General features: G+C 48.0%; 1 protein-coding gene, 1 long non-coding RNA gene and 1 pseudogene across 4 annotated transcripts; 1 reads left to right on the top strand and 2 right to left on the bottom strand.

Annotated features, from left to right (window-relative positions):
* The first annotated feature begins 998 nt into the window (after positions 1–998).
* LOC124688078 lies at positions 999–2,094 on the top strand (annotated as a pseudogene).
* Positions 2,095–9,172: 7,078 nt separating this feature from the next.
* LOC124688077 lies at positions 9,173–12,919 on the bottom strand. 3 transcript variants are annotated; one of them, XR_006998423.1, is made up of 3 exons: positions 10,610–12,919; positions 9,827–10,138; positions 9,173–9,474 (listed from the first exon to the last, which is right to left on the bottom strand). It is a non-coding gene; the product is annotated as an uncharacterized LOC124688077 (long non-coding RNA). The 3 variants fall into 3 exon arrangements; XR_006998421.1 differs by having other exon boundaries at positions 9,827–12,919; XR_006998422.1 differs by having other exon boundaries at positions 9,173–9,452; positions 9,827–12,919.
* Positions 12,920–13,207: 288 nt separating this feature from the next.
* On the bottom strand, positions 13,208–14,541 carry LOC124688076 (probable purine permease 11). Its single transcript, XM_047221794.1, has one exon. It carries the CDS (start codon positions 14,467–14,469, stop codon positions 13,477–13,479), a length of 993 nt encoding a protein of 330 aa, XP_047077750.1. The 5' UTR covers positions 14,470–14,541; the 3' UTR covers positions 13,208–13,476.
* Between the last annotated feature and the right edge of the window lie 2,991 nt (positions 14,542–17,532).

Here is a 17,532-nt window from a genome sequence, read left to right as displayed (position 1 = left end):
CAAATCAAAAGTGGCGGTGATGAAAACACTCACATCCATGTGTGTAAGTACAACAATATTTTGTATTTCAATTGGGTATTACTTATTGCTTCTATTCTGTTTTACAATTCAAATTGTGTAATTAATTATGGAACTGAAAATACATTTTCTCAAAAATACTATCAATTGTTTTTTGGCGGGCCATACCCAACATCAAAATCCTAGGCCCGCCACTGTATGTCACTGAACACGCTAGTAAAACCTGAAGAAAAGATAAAACACCACTTGTAGAGATCCGTCGTCATCTAAGTTGACGAAGGTTTTGTTGTATCTAAATCAGTATGTATTTTTCGTTGCTACTTGTACATCGACTTCTAAGTTGACGAAGGTAGTTGCTACTTGTACATATCGACTTGGACATCCCAGGCGACCCAGATGAGCAAATGGGTTGTTTAAGACAAGATACAACTTTTCTGGCGTTTCACCGTGGACAATGTTGCTTGGGCAGCGGCTGCCACCGTGTAGTAGTGTAGCCAAACGGCAACGGGGCACCAACCAACACCAAGTCGGGTCCAACGGCCATCGCTTCTCACAGCGGAAAAGCCAACCGGAAACTAAACCGGGACGCAAGCAAAGCAAAGCTGCTGCAATGGTCCAAGACGTGGTCAATCGATCGCATTCGCATTCGCATTCGCGCATCGCCCACTCGCCTCCAGGTTTCATTGTCGATCTCCTTCCTCCCTCATCCGAACCTTATTTAAGCCCCGCGGCGGCCGCGTCTTCCTCTTCCCCGACGGACGGAAGATCCGATCGCCCGACCCGGAACCACCTGCACCACCTCACCAAGAAAGCAGCCCAAACTTAAACAAATCCCAGAGGGAAGGCGGCAGGTGCCTGCGTGCGTGCGCGTCGGCCGCTACAATTTAGCTAGCCACCTCGTCTCCTCCTCCCCCTCGTCGCACCGGCCCCGCCCATGGAGACCGCGCGGAGGTTAGCGAGATGATGACGACGAGGAGGAGATGGGCATGAGGTGCAAGCGCCACCCCTTCCAGGCCGGCGGCGGCGTCTGCGCCACGTGCCTCCGGGACCGCCTCCTCGTGCTCGCCGCCGCGCAGAACGACGCATCCTCGCCGGCACCGTCACCAGCGCCTCCTGCTCCTCCGGCGGCCCCGGCGTTCCCGAGGTCCGTGTCGCCGTACGTGTCACGCAGGAAGTCCGACTCCTCGGGCGGCGCGCTCCGGAGCCACCACCCGAGCCTGCTCTTCTTCCGCACGCCGCAGGTCGGCCCCAGCGCCCCGCTCGAGGAAGGCGACATCGGCTACCACAAGCGCCGCGCCGGCAAGTTCTCCGTCCTCTCCACGCTCTTCGGCAACCACCACCACAGATCGGACGAGGACAAAGCCAAGGACCGCAACAAGAACCGTTCTTGGCTGGCCGGGATCATCCCGTGCCGCCGCAAGAAACAGCCCGCGCTGCCCCCGTCCCCGCCACCGAGGCGCTCCTGCCGCGCGGTCAGCAACCGGGGCCTGTCACCTGAACGGGGCAGCAGCGGCGACGACGAGAGCACCTCGCCCTCCGGCGGCGACCCCGACCCGCCGTGGCGGCCGTCCCCTTCGCCGATGCGGAAGACGCCCTGCCGGCGCCGCCAGACCAGCGGCGTCATGCCGTCGGGGCTCGCCGTCTGCCTCAGCCCGCTCGTGCGGCCCAGCCCCGGGCGCCGCCCGACACCTTCTCGGCCGAGCTCCGCCCGTCGCCGCTCCACGCCGCCGCCGCCTCCGTCCCGCGCTGCCGCTCCAGGAAGCTCGCCGACGGCGCCCGCTTCCGGTGATCTTCTCCGTTTCTTTTTCTTCTTTGTTTTTTTTATAGTGCTATAGTATGATCTTTTCTTCCCGCGCGCGCTCGCTCGCTGTCACGTAATCCCAATTACGACCGCCTCTTCGGAGCTTCTTCTGGATTTACGACGACTTGTCCATCTGTGAAGAAGAGAAATCACTCCGTTGACATATACTCATACTAGTAGTAGTAGTAGGCTACTAGTGTGCTCATACAAGTGCTTTGATTGTCTGTACAGCTAGCTGTCTGGTTCTGATTTGCAAAAAAGATTCAAGTAACCCCAATCTCCGATGTTGAATGCCGTATTGTTACCACGAGATAGACTTTGCGATGTGTACAGGGAATTCATATATACAATTGAATGCCGTAGTTACGAGCGAGAGAGATCTGGTGGGGGTGTCTGACTGATTCTGTGCCTGAGTCCACAGAGATTAAAACAACTGTCTCGCTTGCAATGTGTGTTTGTCTGAACGAATTCTGAACCCGATGTCTACAAATTCTGAATACTGCTGCTGCGTCGCGAGAGAGATGCGTCGATTCAATTCCATCTGGTCAGAGCTTTCACATGGAGGCAGCACATTGAAATGGGCGATGGCTCCCCTGTTCCCCCCATTACTCACTCTTCCAATGGCTGGTGCACCAAACCGCACTAATGAAGGGCGATCTCCCAACCTCTTTGCTGGATTGCTCTGACCGGAGTTATTATCGAGTATCTTGCCGCGGCAGCGACCACAGGAGAAAAGAAGACGACGAACAGGAGAATCATGCCCATTACTTTCCCTTGTTAATGATCAACCCGTACATGTCTCTCGAGCTAATTACACTAAGATACAGTAGCTGACAGCAATTTGGGGGAGAATCCGACTTGACGGAGTTGCTGGTGACGGGTGGGCTACCCACGACGCGAGCGAGTGCGCTCAAGATCATCATTATATTCGTGGCTGGCCGATTAGGATGCACCAACTCGCTTTGTCTTTGAGCACTTGGAACTGGCTGCTTGCGCTTGGAGCTTGGATCCATGGCTTTTGTTTAGGAAGCTTATCCTTCAGCTAGCCAGAACGTCTGAGAGCAACGTCACAGCTCAGAACAGAGACTGCTCGCACTAGAATATGGCAGACGCTGCATCAGCAACGCAAGATACCCTCCCATCTGGCAGTTTATCTAGAGCAACTTGGTCGGACTATTTCGATTTATCTGTTCGAAACGGCGACAGGTTTGGAACTTAAAGAAAAAAATGGTGCAGCTGCTGGGTACTCTTCCGAGCACACCTCCGTCACCGCCGTTGAATTTGCACTAGTACTGGTAGCTGGGTGTGACTCGCCTTCGGCGAGCTACAACTTGTTGCACGTTCTGTATAGGAGACGCAAAAAATCTAGGGTTAGATCTACTGCTACTACTGCTAATGATGATGTCTTAATCATCTGGGATTTGTGCCGCGGACAGAGGAGCCGCGCCACTGGGTGGTTGGTAAAGTCAACCTGCCCCCGTCGTCAGAGTAGATAAATAAAGTAGAAAGGTCAGCGCCCCTAGCCCGAGTCCAACGGACCTGCCTGATTGGATGCGAATTATTTGGATGAGCGGCGGGCGGAACTGAAATAACGGTTTTGCTAATTGCTAGAGCATCTTCACCGGCGCCCTCCAAATATAGGCCTCGGCACTGGCCGTATGGGGCTGCCGGCACAACATCTTCTATTTGGAGATTCTGTTCCCACACTGGTATCTTCACCGAGTCCCATAGAAAGCCTCAAACTCCTGGAGTTCAACGTGGAGTTGTTGTTGAAGAGGCGCCAGCGACCCCGATCGAATCCCTTTGCATAGGAATCCTTTCTGGCATGCCGGTGCTTTTATGAGACTCCTGAACATGCCAGCGCTTTTTTGAAAGCGTCGGTGTTGGTGTTTTCTCTCACTAGGATCCCAATAGAGCTATTGAAAGTGCTATTGGAAGCGCCGGTGGAGACACTCTTAGTACTATAATAGTTTTGCGAGTAGACTCCCAAACCATAATGGCACCTTTGGTTCATATGATAGGAATATCCTAGAAACAGGAAAAATATATGATTAGTATGTCATGTCTAGTTGAATCTTATAGAAAGATGAGTTCTCTTTGATTGTGTCAAAGAAAATTTTCCATGAGGTATGGCCTCATGTTTTTTTTCTCTATAGTATTTACAGTACAAAATTCCTATACGATTATTTCCAATAGGATATTTTTCTATGAATCAAACAACTAGTGTAGAAAAAAATCCTACACAATTCATATGAATCAAAGGAGCCCTAAGATCGCATTATGATTAATGCTATTATGATTTGTAACATGGGTTTGCAACTGAGGTTCGGTGATATCAATCAACTAAGAGTTCATCCCAGTCCGCTTTTGCTAGTTCTCCCTCCTGTCCTAAGCATGGAAAAAAGGCGCACTATTTCGGCGTTTTACTGGCCCTATTTCCAGTCCTATTCAGAATTTGTTCCCAATAACACTAATTGAATTATTAGCAGCACTAAGCTCGCTAGTTGTTGCAACGTTATAACTTACAACGCTGCTAACAAATTATGAAACTAGCGGCAACCCATGAGCCAATTCAGTCCACGAGTCCCCAGTTTCAACTTGATTCAAGGAAAAACGATGTTATGATCACTTATTAGAAAAACGATGTTTCAGTTGTTACAAGTTGGGTTGTAACTTGAATCCTTTCGGTTGCAACTCGCAACTAGAAAGCGATGCTTCAGATCGTTAGATTTGTTTCGTGATTCTTACTGCTAATTGTGAGTTCCAACCCATAATATTGAATTGTGTCACTTGGATGAGAACTAAATTAGTTTTCGATGGGCTTGAAATTAGTCCCACCCTTTTGGTTAGAAAATAAGTTGGGTTGCAACTCGATTATTTTCGGTTGCAATTTGCTACTAGGGAAAATGCTTCGGGCCCTTAAATTAGTTTTGTGAGTTGCAGCCTTGTGTCTTGCTAGGTTTGGAACGAAAGGAATGCCCAGGTTTCAAGAACAAGCACGCACCGCCCCTCGATGATCTTTCAAAAGATTAAGGGTGTGTTTGGTTCTAGAATTAACTGGAATGGAATGGAACTATTCCGCACCTGGAGCCAATTCTTGTGTTCGGTTGTGGAATGAAACGGAACCGAGTGGTTCGTCGAAAGGGAATATTCTTCCTATATGCGAAATACACCCATTCCGCTGAATTGGTGGAATGTGGTGGAACGGTTGTTAATTGGCCACGGTTAATTACAAAGCACTCCTCTAATCTAGCCGAAAAATAATTACCCGTTGTTAATTATGATTTTGAGACTAAAGAGGCCATTTGGAACTGTTAATTACAACTTCGAGACAAAAGATTAAAGTTTAAACTCATTCCGTTCTACTCTCCAATTCCCTAACCGAACAAAAAACGATGTTACGATTTTGTGATTAAAAGGCCATTAGGTGATGTTAATTATGATTTTGAGATTAAAAATGCCATTTGCCATTGTTAATTACAATTTTGAGATAAAATATTAGTTTAACCCCATTTCGTTATGCTCTTCAATTCCCGCAACCAAACAAAAAATGGTACCATTCCATTCCTCGGTTTTATCCAAACCAAACGCGGGAACGGAACCGAACACACCCTTAGAATCTAGACTTTGGGAGTTTGCGGGAGATAAATATATGAGAAGTTTGATGCCGCGTATTTGGGTGGCGTCTAGACTGTTTGTAAAACCTCTTCTACTTAATTAATTGAATAGGGCAAGGCTTTTGCCCTTTTTTCCAAAAAAAAAAAAAGATTCAACCTACAAGATTTAATAGAATCTACTGAATTAACTTTTCAATCGAGTTCAAAATTAGTCCGACCCTAGAAATAAACTACTACTCCTCCCATCGAATCATCCGCCCATTCAAAGGACAGCAGCCGAGTCCAACTCTGCGTTTGCCCAAACGAGCACCATTCCTGCACTCCTCATCTAGCGGAAGTTATGAATACAATTCACGCAAGGTAGTTGACCGGAGCAGGACCAGGCGCCGAAGAAACCTATATCGTCCATCACCGCCGTCCGTCATGCTGTTGATCAAGTACCACGACGTGATGATGCGCGTACGCGACCCCAAAGAGAGGGGACGAAGAAGAACTGAAGAACGAGCCGGCAACGGAAGCCATCCATGATGGCGTGCACTGTGGCGGCAGGCCCGGCCAGGAGGTACGGTGGCCATTTGCATGTTCGATCCTCGCTTCCGAAGCAAGTCGAGTGAGTGTGCCCTACTGCGGTAGTACTGCCCGTACTTGTCGCGGAGACGCTGACCTCGACCGGGACGGACGCGAGCGGCGCAGATCGCATGCACTAGCGAGCGCGCTGGGTGTGTCAGTGGGTGGAGTGGACGTTTGATCATGGCGGTGAGGGAAATTCCTTGGAGTAGTGCGTATATGGTTGACCACAGTGCCCGTGATGTCGTCGCCAAGCCATAGCCGTGGCGTGTAATCATCTTGTTGTTTCCCTCGCCTTTTCGCCGATGGTGGGAATGGAAGGTCCACGGATGATCGCCGGGGCACATCTGCTCTCGTCTGGTCGTACCGGCCGTCTCGGTGCGTGCTGCTGCTCCTCGTTTGATCGTTTTCCCTTCGCGGCAAAGGATGGGATGGTCGAGTTGAGTGGGTGCGTTGTTGCAACCAACTCTCCCAGTCTCTTGGGGGTGGTGACTAACACGTAAGCGGTTGACTAGGGGCTGTGGCTTGTTAAGTGCGTGATTAACGGATCGAGTCACTCATGGTCATCCTTCTAAGTCAGAACATTCGAGGGGTTCAGAAGAACATCCCTTCAATTGTAGAGCCAAAATCTCATCTTGGTTATCCAAGTCTCGCAGATTGATTGTCAGCACGAAACAATGTTTGACAGAACCTAAGTCGACGATCCACAACTCAGGCCATGCGATAACCTCATATCTAAGGATTTGATTGACTCACACATACATATGACAACATGGTTGTTTTATCTCAATATGGATCAATCCGACTCACTGGCCACTTTCGCCGAGCTAGTGTAACTCAGACTGGTATCACCATGACCATGACAGCAGAACAAACTCCATAACTAAGGACAACATAGTACCCATCGAGTCTCACCGGCGTATCCGTCGCTCCCCTCTGCCTCCGGCCGCCGTTTGGCGCCGGGAGGTGGAGGGGAGCCCTGGTTTTCGTCGTGTGTGTATAGGTCCTAGGTTATCTAGGTGTGTGTTTCCTGGCGGCGCCGTTGAAGACGGTGGCGATGGCGCGGCCTCGGTGGATTAGGCGCTCCCCCTCCTTTCCCCGTTCTGGCAGCGACGCCGGGGAGGCTGTGGAGGTTAGGTGCTCCCGGATCTGTCGATTCGGTGAGAGTGGGTGCTCTTGGTCGGCTCGCCGTGACGGAGGCGGTGGTCGACTTCTGGAGCTTTTGTCCCTCGACCTTGTCTTCGTCGCAGCTTGCCTTCTCCTGGTCAAGCTGTGGAGGTGCTGGGGGTGGTGCGGCGTTGAGGTCGTGGCTTCGGCTTCTGCTTCCCGTCGCCTGTATAGGAGGTGCTCTGGATCTTCTTCTTCCTCGTCGTTCGGAGAGGAAGACGACGTCTTCTTCATGGCGGTGCTTCTCTCCTCTTCTTCGTCGTCGTGCGGGTACGTAGAGACCGAGATCGGCGACTTCTCGTCTGCATCGACACTGCCGATTGAATCAAGGTTCTCGCAGGCTCCGGGAGGGAGCGGCGGAGGCAGAGCAGCGGCGCGTCTCCGGTCCACGTCGGCGAGCGCAGAGGAGTGGTTCAGGGACTGGGCTGTAATTTTCTGTTTCTTTGAGGTCCTTTGTACTGCTGTGATTCGTTAATAGATCTGGGGTTTTCCGCAAAAAAAATAACTCTATGGATATATTGGAAATTATATTATACATGATTGCATGTAGAGCGTATTTCCAGCACCTCTTGGGACCAAGAAACAGATCAAGTTAGCCCTTGCGAATAACTTGATGCACTATCTCCCTTCAACCCTTTGAGCGAAATATAGCAAAAGGAAGGAATATCCATGGATCGACCCCATTGTCTCCACCCCGTAGGAACTACAAGATCACCCTAAGGGTCACAGACCGACCATAGACCCTGTTCAATAAGTGGAACACATTAGCCGTCTTAAAAAAAGAGGGAAGCAGAACCAAGTCAAGATGCTATGGGTCGCCCCTTCTTCTTGCGCCAAAGATCTTACCATTTCCGAAGGAACTGGGGCTACATTTCTTTTCCATTTCCATTCAAGAGTTTCTATCTGTTTCCACGCCCTTTTTTTGAGACCTCGAAACATAAGGACGCGGACGGAAAGACAAGTCCAAGGGGCAGGTTGCCGAATCCCAAACCACATCGGCTTGGGAGCAAGAATGCGGACTCGTCAAAGCCCTTCGGTCCAAGGCCAACGCTAATGCCATCTCCTTCCAAGCCATCTACAAGACCGTGCTCATGATCATGCAAGAGGAGCTCATAGCTGCCATGTCCTACGCCGGTGTCATCGCCGACGCCTCTTCGACAAGCTCGGTCTCGTCCTGAGCACACAGACACCTCTTCGACCCCGGTTGCCAGCTCTCTCTCTCTCTCAACATATGCACACTCGTCCTGAGCACACAGCCACCTCTTCGACCCCGGTTGCCAGCCCTCTCTCTCTCAACATATGCACATTGCAGTGCCCATCACATCCTCAAATCATCCCGGCTCAGCGGCTCCCATTCCATGTCGTCGAAGGTCTCATTAGTGTTAGATGTCCCAGTGCTTACCTGTCCTTGACTTCAACCGCACTCCTGCGGGCATCACACAAGGTGGTGCAGGGGGGTGCCGAAGATGAGGAGGAGGACCAGGCAGCGAAAGCTGGAGAAAATATGTGACGAGGCAAGGAGGAACATGATATTTATGCTATTGGATGCAGATCCAACAGCCCACACGAAAGTGACTGGAATTTAGGATACTTTATAGACAAATGCCCCGTTAGCAATCACGTGGTGGCTGGCCTATCTCCTTAGAACTTGTTTGGTTGGCAAGTGTAAGAAAAACAGGGAACCAAATCCCTAGTTTGAGGAGCACACGGGATCCCCTCCCGCCAGGGAAAAATGTGCTCATTCCCCTGTTCCCATTTGGTAGCGCGGGATGGTGGGGTTGGAGAAAGTATTTGCAGATTAATTCAACAATGTTGGCCTGTTCTGCCGTGCATGGAGGCCTGCTCGTGGCCTATTTTATTCCGTTGTTGCATTCTGCTTGAGCCACAAAAAACAGTTCTAGTTTTTTTCACTTCAAATGAACTAGTACGTCAGGCATGAAGTGCTCGATATTTTGGCACCAACTTTGCTCTTCTTTGAACGTTTAGATCACACAGAAACTAATAAACACAAGACAACGCACACGGAATGATATTACAAGCTTTAGTTTTACCCTTACAATTCGACAGGATTCACCAAGACAAATGGAGGCATAGACGTGGAAAGGAAACGATATTACAAGTTCCAGAAATTGCCCAAACTACTTGAAATAGGATTATATAAAACACAGAATAACCGCCTGGGACAGAATCACAGAACCAAGCGCAGCAGGTGCACACTGAGCAACGGCCCTGCATATCCGGTCAGCAACGGAGGCCGGGCAGCGGCTCCTACCCTGCCGAACCTGCAGATGACAGCAAAAGACACTGTTTCTACTTCAGTTCACACAGCTATTGCAGCTAAACAGATACAATACACACTTGCAAAAGAGATCATTAGGAAGTTAGGTAGAATTAGAAGCCCAATAATTAAAACCTCACAGCTTTGCAGCCCAATGTAGCTTAATGATGGAAGATATCACAGAACTAACTGTGCTCAATGATTGTAATTACTCAGCTGATGCTAGTGGCTTTTCTCACGTAACTAATTTGAGCTCATTGAATAACATAACGTACAAAAAGAAAAGATGGTTTACATGAGTTTCTACTAGTGGCAAATATTACACACGGAATCACTAAATTTCAGAATGACTTGGTCATCGTGAGAACTTAAAAATACCTTCAAAGTACATGTATATAAGTCATCCTTTTGTGGCTGACTTGAGCTTCGGTCGTCGTTCTCCCCCGCCTCCGCAGCTCCCTCACCGTCCGCCGCCAAGGAAGGAGCTCGTCGACGAGTTTGGGCATGCCTCGCCGCCGCGGCCAGAGGTAGCAGGGAGGGGAAGACCTTCTCCCCGGCTCACCGTCTCGACTCGTGGTCTCACTGCCTCGCCGACAGCTCCATCTCGTCACCGTATCTCCTCCGGTGACCAAAAACCGGTGGCCACGCCACCGAAGTGTCACCAATGCTTGGGCGTGCTGCTTCTCTTCTCTGAAGAATAAGAAGGTACATGTAGCAAATTAATCATCCACTACAAGATCGAAATTACCAGACACTTAACTAGCTCAGTGCACATGTATCATTGTGTAAAGTATCTTGAAATTATCAGCACTGAATTCGAAAATTAACTACTGTGACAATTGAACTACTATATCATTGTGTCAAGGTGTTTACATTGAATTAATCTGAACACAGAGCAAGGTGTCAGCCAAGTAAAACTACTATCAGTGAAGCAACATAATCAAAACACACAGTATCTATTTGGTACTGTACCTATGCTCTATGTCAATGAGAACATAGAGAGCAATTAACATGTGTGAAGCAACAAAACCATCCGCTTGGCAATATGAAAAGGTAAACATCTGTGTTGTGTATCTATGAAACATTACCATCTATAGATTATCTCAATCGTTGAACTGCAAAGGAATGTACTGCAAACAACATCACATGAGAAAGACATACCTGCAACTTTCTTGACCTTGCAAGTTGCACAAATGGCAACCATAGTTCTATCAAGTTACAGTACCCAGTAGTGAGTCCGCATCAAGTTTAAATACTGGATAAATAAGTCTGCATCAAGTATGTCATGCAGCAGTAGCATATTGGTCAAATAAGCTATAGCACAATAACATATTTGAGGCCTTATATAGAGTACAATGAGTATACTTCCTTAAAATGAATACTGATGTGAAGCTGCAAACTTAAAAAATCCAAAAAATTCTCTGCATTTGAACTCTGAACTGAAGACCTCAAAATTCCTTAACCAATTGAAGCTTCATATGTGTGTCAACTACGAACATTCGGGACCAACATATGACTTAGAGAAGAGCTTATGAAGTTCCAAAGTTGAGCAATTTTCATCTGAAGGTTATGCAGAATGCTTCTTTGTCGTCATATTAGCAAGCTGTCACCAGAATCTTGTCATCAAGACAGGGCCGATGTTAAGAGAAACCTGCAAACCCCATCTACACCGTGCCAGGTGGCAAGAAAGCTTCCCCTGATTGCAGGAATTAGCTATGAGCCAAAGTTGTGACAGGTATAATCTTAAGCCAGCAATTGCATCTTATATACAGCATAAACCAGTGTTGCCAACTTCTTCAGGGTGTTTTTTATTTTCTGTTAAGCCGGAGACCCGCCATAGCTCGACGAGGACTAGAACTCACAAAGCATCTTTGACAGAATGCAAGTGAATCCGTTGGCAAGTGAGGATGACAAATCCACAGTATGATAAACCAACACAAAGCTGTGCTAATGGAGGCTGAGCACAAGAGGTTTGTCACACTGCTCTGTGGTTGACTAGGTCATCTCACAGAGTACTTACTGCTGCCCCATAATCTCACAGTAGAGCCATGCCAATAACAGAAGTAGTATGGCATGGACAAGAACAGCTGCGACCATTTACCAGTAATACCATTGTTGATGAGTCACTCTTTGAGAATTAGAAAACATCTTAGGCTTATTGACATCATATGCCTTTCAGGTGCACAACTAACTGTACTGCAGAAATTCATTACATAAGTAAATTCCTGAATAATTGAATATATTTAGGTCAGGCTAGTACAAATTCCCAGTTAGAGATACTGAACAATGTTCTTGGTCTGTATAAAGTATTATTCAAAATCTCCATATTTCGTACAAATAAGTATATACAAAGCTCAGTAGCTCCTTTCAGAACTCATACATATTATACAAATTCAGAAAATAATATGCTTAAGATGTTACCTTCCACTGCTTCCGGTCATCTCTGCTACTTAGTTAGCTGAGCCTAGTTCTGGGCGTTTTGAAATCCTCATTCATCTAGAACATATTCTCCTCGGCATTTCTAAAATCAATGTTCTTGGTAGAACTAGAAACTACATTAGTTTTGTTCTTTGCCACCACCATGAGCTACAGTCACCGGAGCTGCATGTTCATATCTCCTCGTTTTTTTCTAAAACCCAAGTTGGATGCATATAAAATGCGGAAGAAACAATATAGTTCAGTTGTACTTTCACATGATTATCTAATAAATGATAAACTTAAGATGGCAACATTGTGGCAACACATTGAAGATTCTTGGAGTGAATGACAGCTTTAACTAGTATCAACCATTGAATATACCCCAGTTGATGGAAGATTCTTCGAGTCAATGACAACTTCAACTAGTATCAACCATTGAATATACCCCAGTTGAAACACCTTTTGTGAAAAGAATTGTTATGCTTGCAAGCTCTTACTCTGCCCTCAAACTACCAAAAATACTAGTAAAATGCTTCTATTATGATAACCAGGTATTCTCATTCTAATTATGTATGTGCCTTATTATACACATATGGAGCTCGACAGTTGAATTCTTTGGTAGATTGCATGGTTAGACATTCGGAGCTGTCCACAAGGTTTAGTCTTACATTACAGCTCACAAGTATGCAGGTCTAAAGGTGACTATCTGAAGTTCAGGCATGGCATATACTATGAGTAAAATGCTACTGGGTGGAATACTGATTTGCATAAAACCATGGCATATAGAATACTAAATTCATACACGTGCAAGCTGCAATGTAATTGGTTGAATCAATAAGTGCTGGCAAATTAACACCTTCATTATTTCTCAAACACGTTCGGAAACGCAAGAAGAAAACACCAAAATGGCACAAGAGCTACACAACTGCCAGAGGCGGCGCAGACCAAGCAATGAAAACGATATGCCCGAGTATGTGATTCCTGGTTACCAGTGTTATGGTCTGGGGGAATATACAGAAGACAGACATTTGTTCCATGTGTTCCTGCTTCTTACACGGTCAGCACTCTACACAGCGACAACCAGCAACACAGCACAAAAGCAAGAACAAGAAATTCCTCCAGATTAAGCTATGCTACAGCTTATTCTTTAACTGTACTTAGGATGATCAAGCAGAAAAATATGGCAATACATTCGCAAGGAAATAAATTTGACACGCAGATATATGGTAACGCACTAATGTTCTGAACTGATAGCATACATCAGAAATCAGTAGTAAGGTGAACCAAACCAACAATAGCAAGCAGCACATTATGCAGTGTTCAATAAGCACATACAGGATCTTAAAGGGTAGGAACTGTTTATTGGACCATGCATAGTTCAGAAAGCATGTGTCTATAATATTTTTTCCTTTTTAATTTCCATGATGATACATCGTTACATAGGGAAAAGGGAAGAAATAGATAAAATTTTATACCTAGAAAAATGATGCAAAATGGTATTTCTTTGATGAACTAACTACAAACCCTATTAAATAACTACTAGTACCTCACTCAGTACCAAGGAATTAAATTGGTAAGAGCATCTGTCTTGAAACAATGTACCCGGGCGATTACGAACTCTCCTCCGCACTTGCTGAAGTCTTCCTAGACTTCTTGTCATCAACATATAACTGGTAGCCATACGAAATAAATCCCCAGATGGCCATCAGCATAGCTATAATCTTTATTCCATCCATTTTGTCATGAAAGAAAATCACCGCGAAAACAGGAATGATGGGCAGAGCTAGGGTGCTGATCACATTTGAAAAGAGCGACGAAACCACAAAGATCAATCCCACCACTCCAACGGAAGCTATCTGCCATGATATAGCAGTCCATAGCAGCGTCATTACGTAGGACACCTTCCCTGAGCTGAACGTGTGCATCTCTCCCTCCAGAGTCTTCCATTCACCACTTGCAAATAACCCAATAAGAGAAGCCAGTGTTGCCACAAGCGCCGTATAAATCTGCATGTTCAGCACGACCGAGAAGGTCTCCCTCTTAATAACCTTCTCGAATGTAACTTGCATGAGGGAGAGAATCAGCGAGTATGTGGCTGATGCTCCCAGCGTCAACACGAAACCCAGTACATGGTTCCCTTGCGAGACACCACCAGAGCCCTCAGAATCCTCATCAACCCCAAGGAGCGCAGCGGAAAATGTGAGGAGGGTTACTGAGTTGAATATCATGGGGGTGAACTTCTGAGCATTGAGAACATACGAGAAGACAGCATTGAAGGCCAGCTGGCTAGCACAGATGAGAGAGTAAGTGGAGACGGGGAGATACAGCAGACCGTAGGAATACATCAGGTCGTCCGCGGCAATGATGAGCCCCAGGACAATGTAGATCAGAGTGATTTTGGCGGTCGAAGCTTCCGGGCTACTGGTAGCCGCTTCTGACCTTGAGCGGAAAAGAACTCGGGCGATGAGCAGCACCGGGAAACCAGCAGTTTGGATGAATGTTGACATCCACTTGCTGTTGCCGCCTTGGTTGTAGTAGAATCTGCCTAGGAGCGTCGACGCGGTCTGACCCGCGATAAGGAAGAACATGTTCAGGATAACCATCAACCACCAGTGCCAGTGCTTTACCGGAGAGGCCTGTGGGGGCGCTTCACTGGTCGAGGAGGTTGCGCCCTTGGATGATCCTGCCATTTTGAAATTGGGAAGCGGTATCAGCAGGTGAGATCAGAAAATAAATGATTGGCAAAGATTGTAACAGCAAACGACGGAATTCTCTGTAGGAAATTCCCCTCAATAATATGCTACTAGTATAAAGATTAAAATTGAGAGATGTCCTGCCAATGTTGTGAAGTTGTCATCAACCCTTAAATCGTCTGAGACAAACAAAAAACAGGAAATTCTCGTAGATACGCCAATACACATGGTACTCCCTCTCTGGCAACAGTTGCATGACGCGCGTGCTGGACAACGGAACACGCCAAGAAACAATGATTTGGCAATCGTGCTTACGCACTGACCCATGGAGCAGGCATGTCCAGAGCAAAACATTGTTTCGAAGCCTAGTTAGGCATGCTCAAACCATGCTAACTGCCAGCAGCCGTACACAATTCATCAAACACCTCGCGCGCATACCTCTCCACCCACCAACCCCGAACCACCAGCACCAAAACCCCATGGAAGCGAGCAGGATATCAAGCCTGTGGTGCCCCCATCCAAGGGCACGATCGCATCACAAAGGTAAGCCGCTAACTTGCTGTTCACATACCTATCTGAATTTCCACGCGTCGGAGGCAAAATTAACAGAAAAAAAAAACTGCGGAACTCCTGTCCAGTCAAACCCAAAGCGAACTGACCTGCGATTTGTATCTGGACCTCCTCCTGGCCGCCGCCGCCGCCGCCGGTGTGGTTTCCGTCGTCGCCGGCCATGTCCCGGCGGAGGAGGCGCTCGCTCGCGCTCGCGATCCAGGCAGGGCGGGGAGCCGCGGCGGCGGCGGGTCTGGTCAGCGCGGGAGCGCCGCACGGGGCGGCTGGAGTGGAGTCGAAAAGAGGCAGCAGGGCACTATCTCGTCTCGTCTCGCTCGGAACAGGGCTCCTTTTTGTACCGTGCCCCTTTCTGCCGTCGCTATCGGGCGACGCAGACTGGCTAGGACTTTGGCTCGCAACGGATCGGATTCGCCTGTTGAGGGCTGTGGTTGGTACACCACGATTGACCAGAGAAAATGGTGAGTATTTTAAAAGTAGTACCTGTGGCGTATACCCCTCTCCCGATGATACAGTAGATTGGATGCTGGGAACCCAGTGAGATGTGATTCATGTGATGAGATGAGATGAGAATGTTCTGTCTTTGTGCCTGCAACAGCGACAGGTGAAAAATGTTCTACATCTCCATCTGGGTATGATTCCCTGCAGTCCTGGCCGCATGTCTGCCGCGCCGCCGCCTGCCCGTCGGCCTACTTTGACTTTGCTGCTGCCCAAACGGCCGAACGCAACGAACTGCTGCCACTCGGTCTAAGTGGGCCTGGTTAGCCCCCGGCCCAAGGATGAATTGTTTTTTTTCGAAGGTATGCTTATGCGTACCAAACTTTTATAGAAGAGAGCAAGGTTTTTAATTACAAGAAATAGTCAGACCCCCTGCTAACAAAAGGCAGACTAAAACACCACCGAACACGCTCAAACCTACTCTCTCCTAAACCAACACCAACACCAGTACCCACCCGCACAGACACCCAAGACTTGAAGTCACCGAAAGCTGTTATCGAGCATTGTTGAACGCGAAAGCATTCCGATGCTTCCACAAGGACCAGCAAACTGCCATGATCAAAGTACCAAGCAGCCTTCTCTCTTTGCCTCTGTATTTCTTCCTTGCCTTCAGCCACCAAGTCTCCAGGTTTTCGTTACCATCAGGCACATCCATCTGAACACCAACCAACCTGAAGACTCGAAACCAGACTTCCCTTGCCACCACACAACCAAGAAGAATGTGATCCAATGTATCCTCTTCCTATAGACAGACATAGCAAGAAGCCATCTCATCTTGCAGCCCATGTCTAACTCGACGATCCGATGTCCAAAGTCTGTATTGGAACGCAAGCCAGATGAAAAATTTGCATTTGAGCGGGACCCATGGTTTCCAGGTGCAGCTCACCGTCGCCGATCGGATGCTATCCTGACAAAGAGCCATGTAGGTTCCTTGGCCGAATATTGGTTATTTGTCGCACAAGGCCAACTGAAAGAATCGCTCAGGCTGAAGCACAATCTGTTTGATCGCCAACCATAAACCCGCCGCTTCAGCAACCGCCTGTGCCGCCAACACCGTGGTGATATCCGACACCAAGGCATCGTTGAGGAGACCAGCGACAACAGTTCTGTTGTTTCTTTGGCGAGCACCAACAGCCAGCACCACTGTCGGGGCCAAGTCTGCCACCGTCACACCATTGATCCAGCGGTCAGACCAGAAAAAGATCGAAGCACCATTGCCAAGCTTGATCGAAGCCAAGCTGCGGAACACCCCTTCCGCTTCAATATCTTTAAGCCTAGGAAGTCCATACCAAGGTCTGGAGCTATCCGTACGCCTTAGCCACTCCCATCTTGCGCACAATGCTAACCCATGTAACCTCGGATCCTTGATACCCAGGACGCCGAACGCTAAAGGCTTACAAACCTTGTCCCATGCCACTGGACACTGCCCACCATTTACCTTGTTCTTACCAGCCCAAAGAAAGGCACGCATCCATTTGGCTGCATCTTCAAGCAGCCACACCGGGGCCTCAACCACCAAACACTGATGTATCATCTTTGTCGAGATCACTGATTTGACAAGAACTAGCCGGCCTTGCTTCTGCACTAGACCCCTCTACCACGCCGGGATGAACTCCACGATCTTGTCAAGAAAAGGTTGCCACTCTGCCTTTGTAAGAGGCCAGAGGGCCAGCTGCATCCCCAGGTACCTGAGAGGGAAAGGAACAATTCTGCAACGCAAAATGTTTCTGACCAAAGCCCTACCCTGCGACGATCCCCTAATCATGGTGGTCGTGGTCTTACTGTAGTTGATATGGAGACCCGAAGCAGTATCGAACATCTGCATCAACCTTTTCACCGTATGGAGGTTGAGCACCAGAGGCTTAACGAATAGCACTGCATCATCCGCCTATACTGACAGACGTTGTA

The sequence above is a fragment of the Lolium rigidum genome, chromosome 2, assembly GCF_022539505.1.
Source record: "Lolium rigidum isolate FL_2022 chromosome 2, APGP_CSIRO_Lrig_0.1, whole genome shotgun sequence".
NCBI lineage: Eukaryota > Viridiplantae > Streptophyta > Magnoliopsida > Poales > Poaceae > Lolium > Lolium rigidum.
This window is presented reverse-complemented; position numbering and strand designations above follow the sequence as displayed.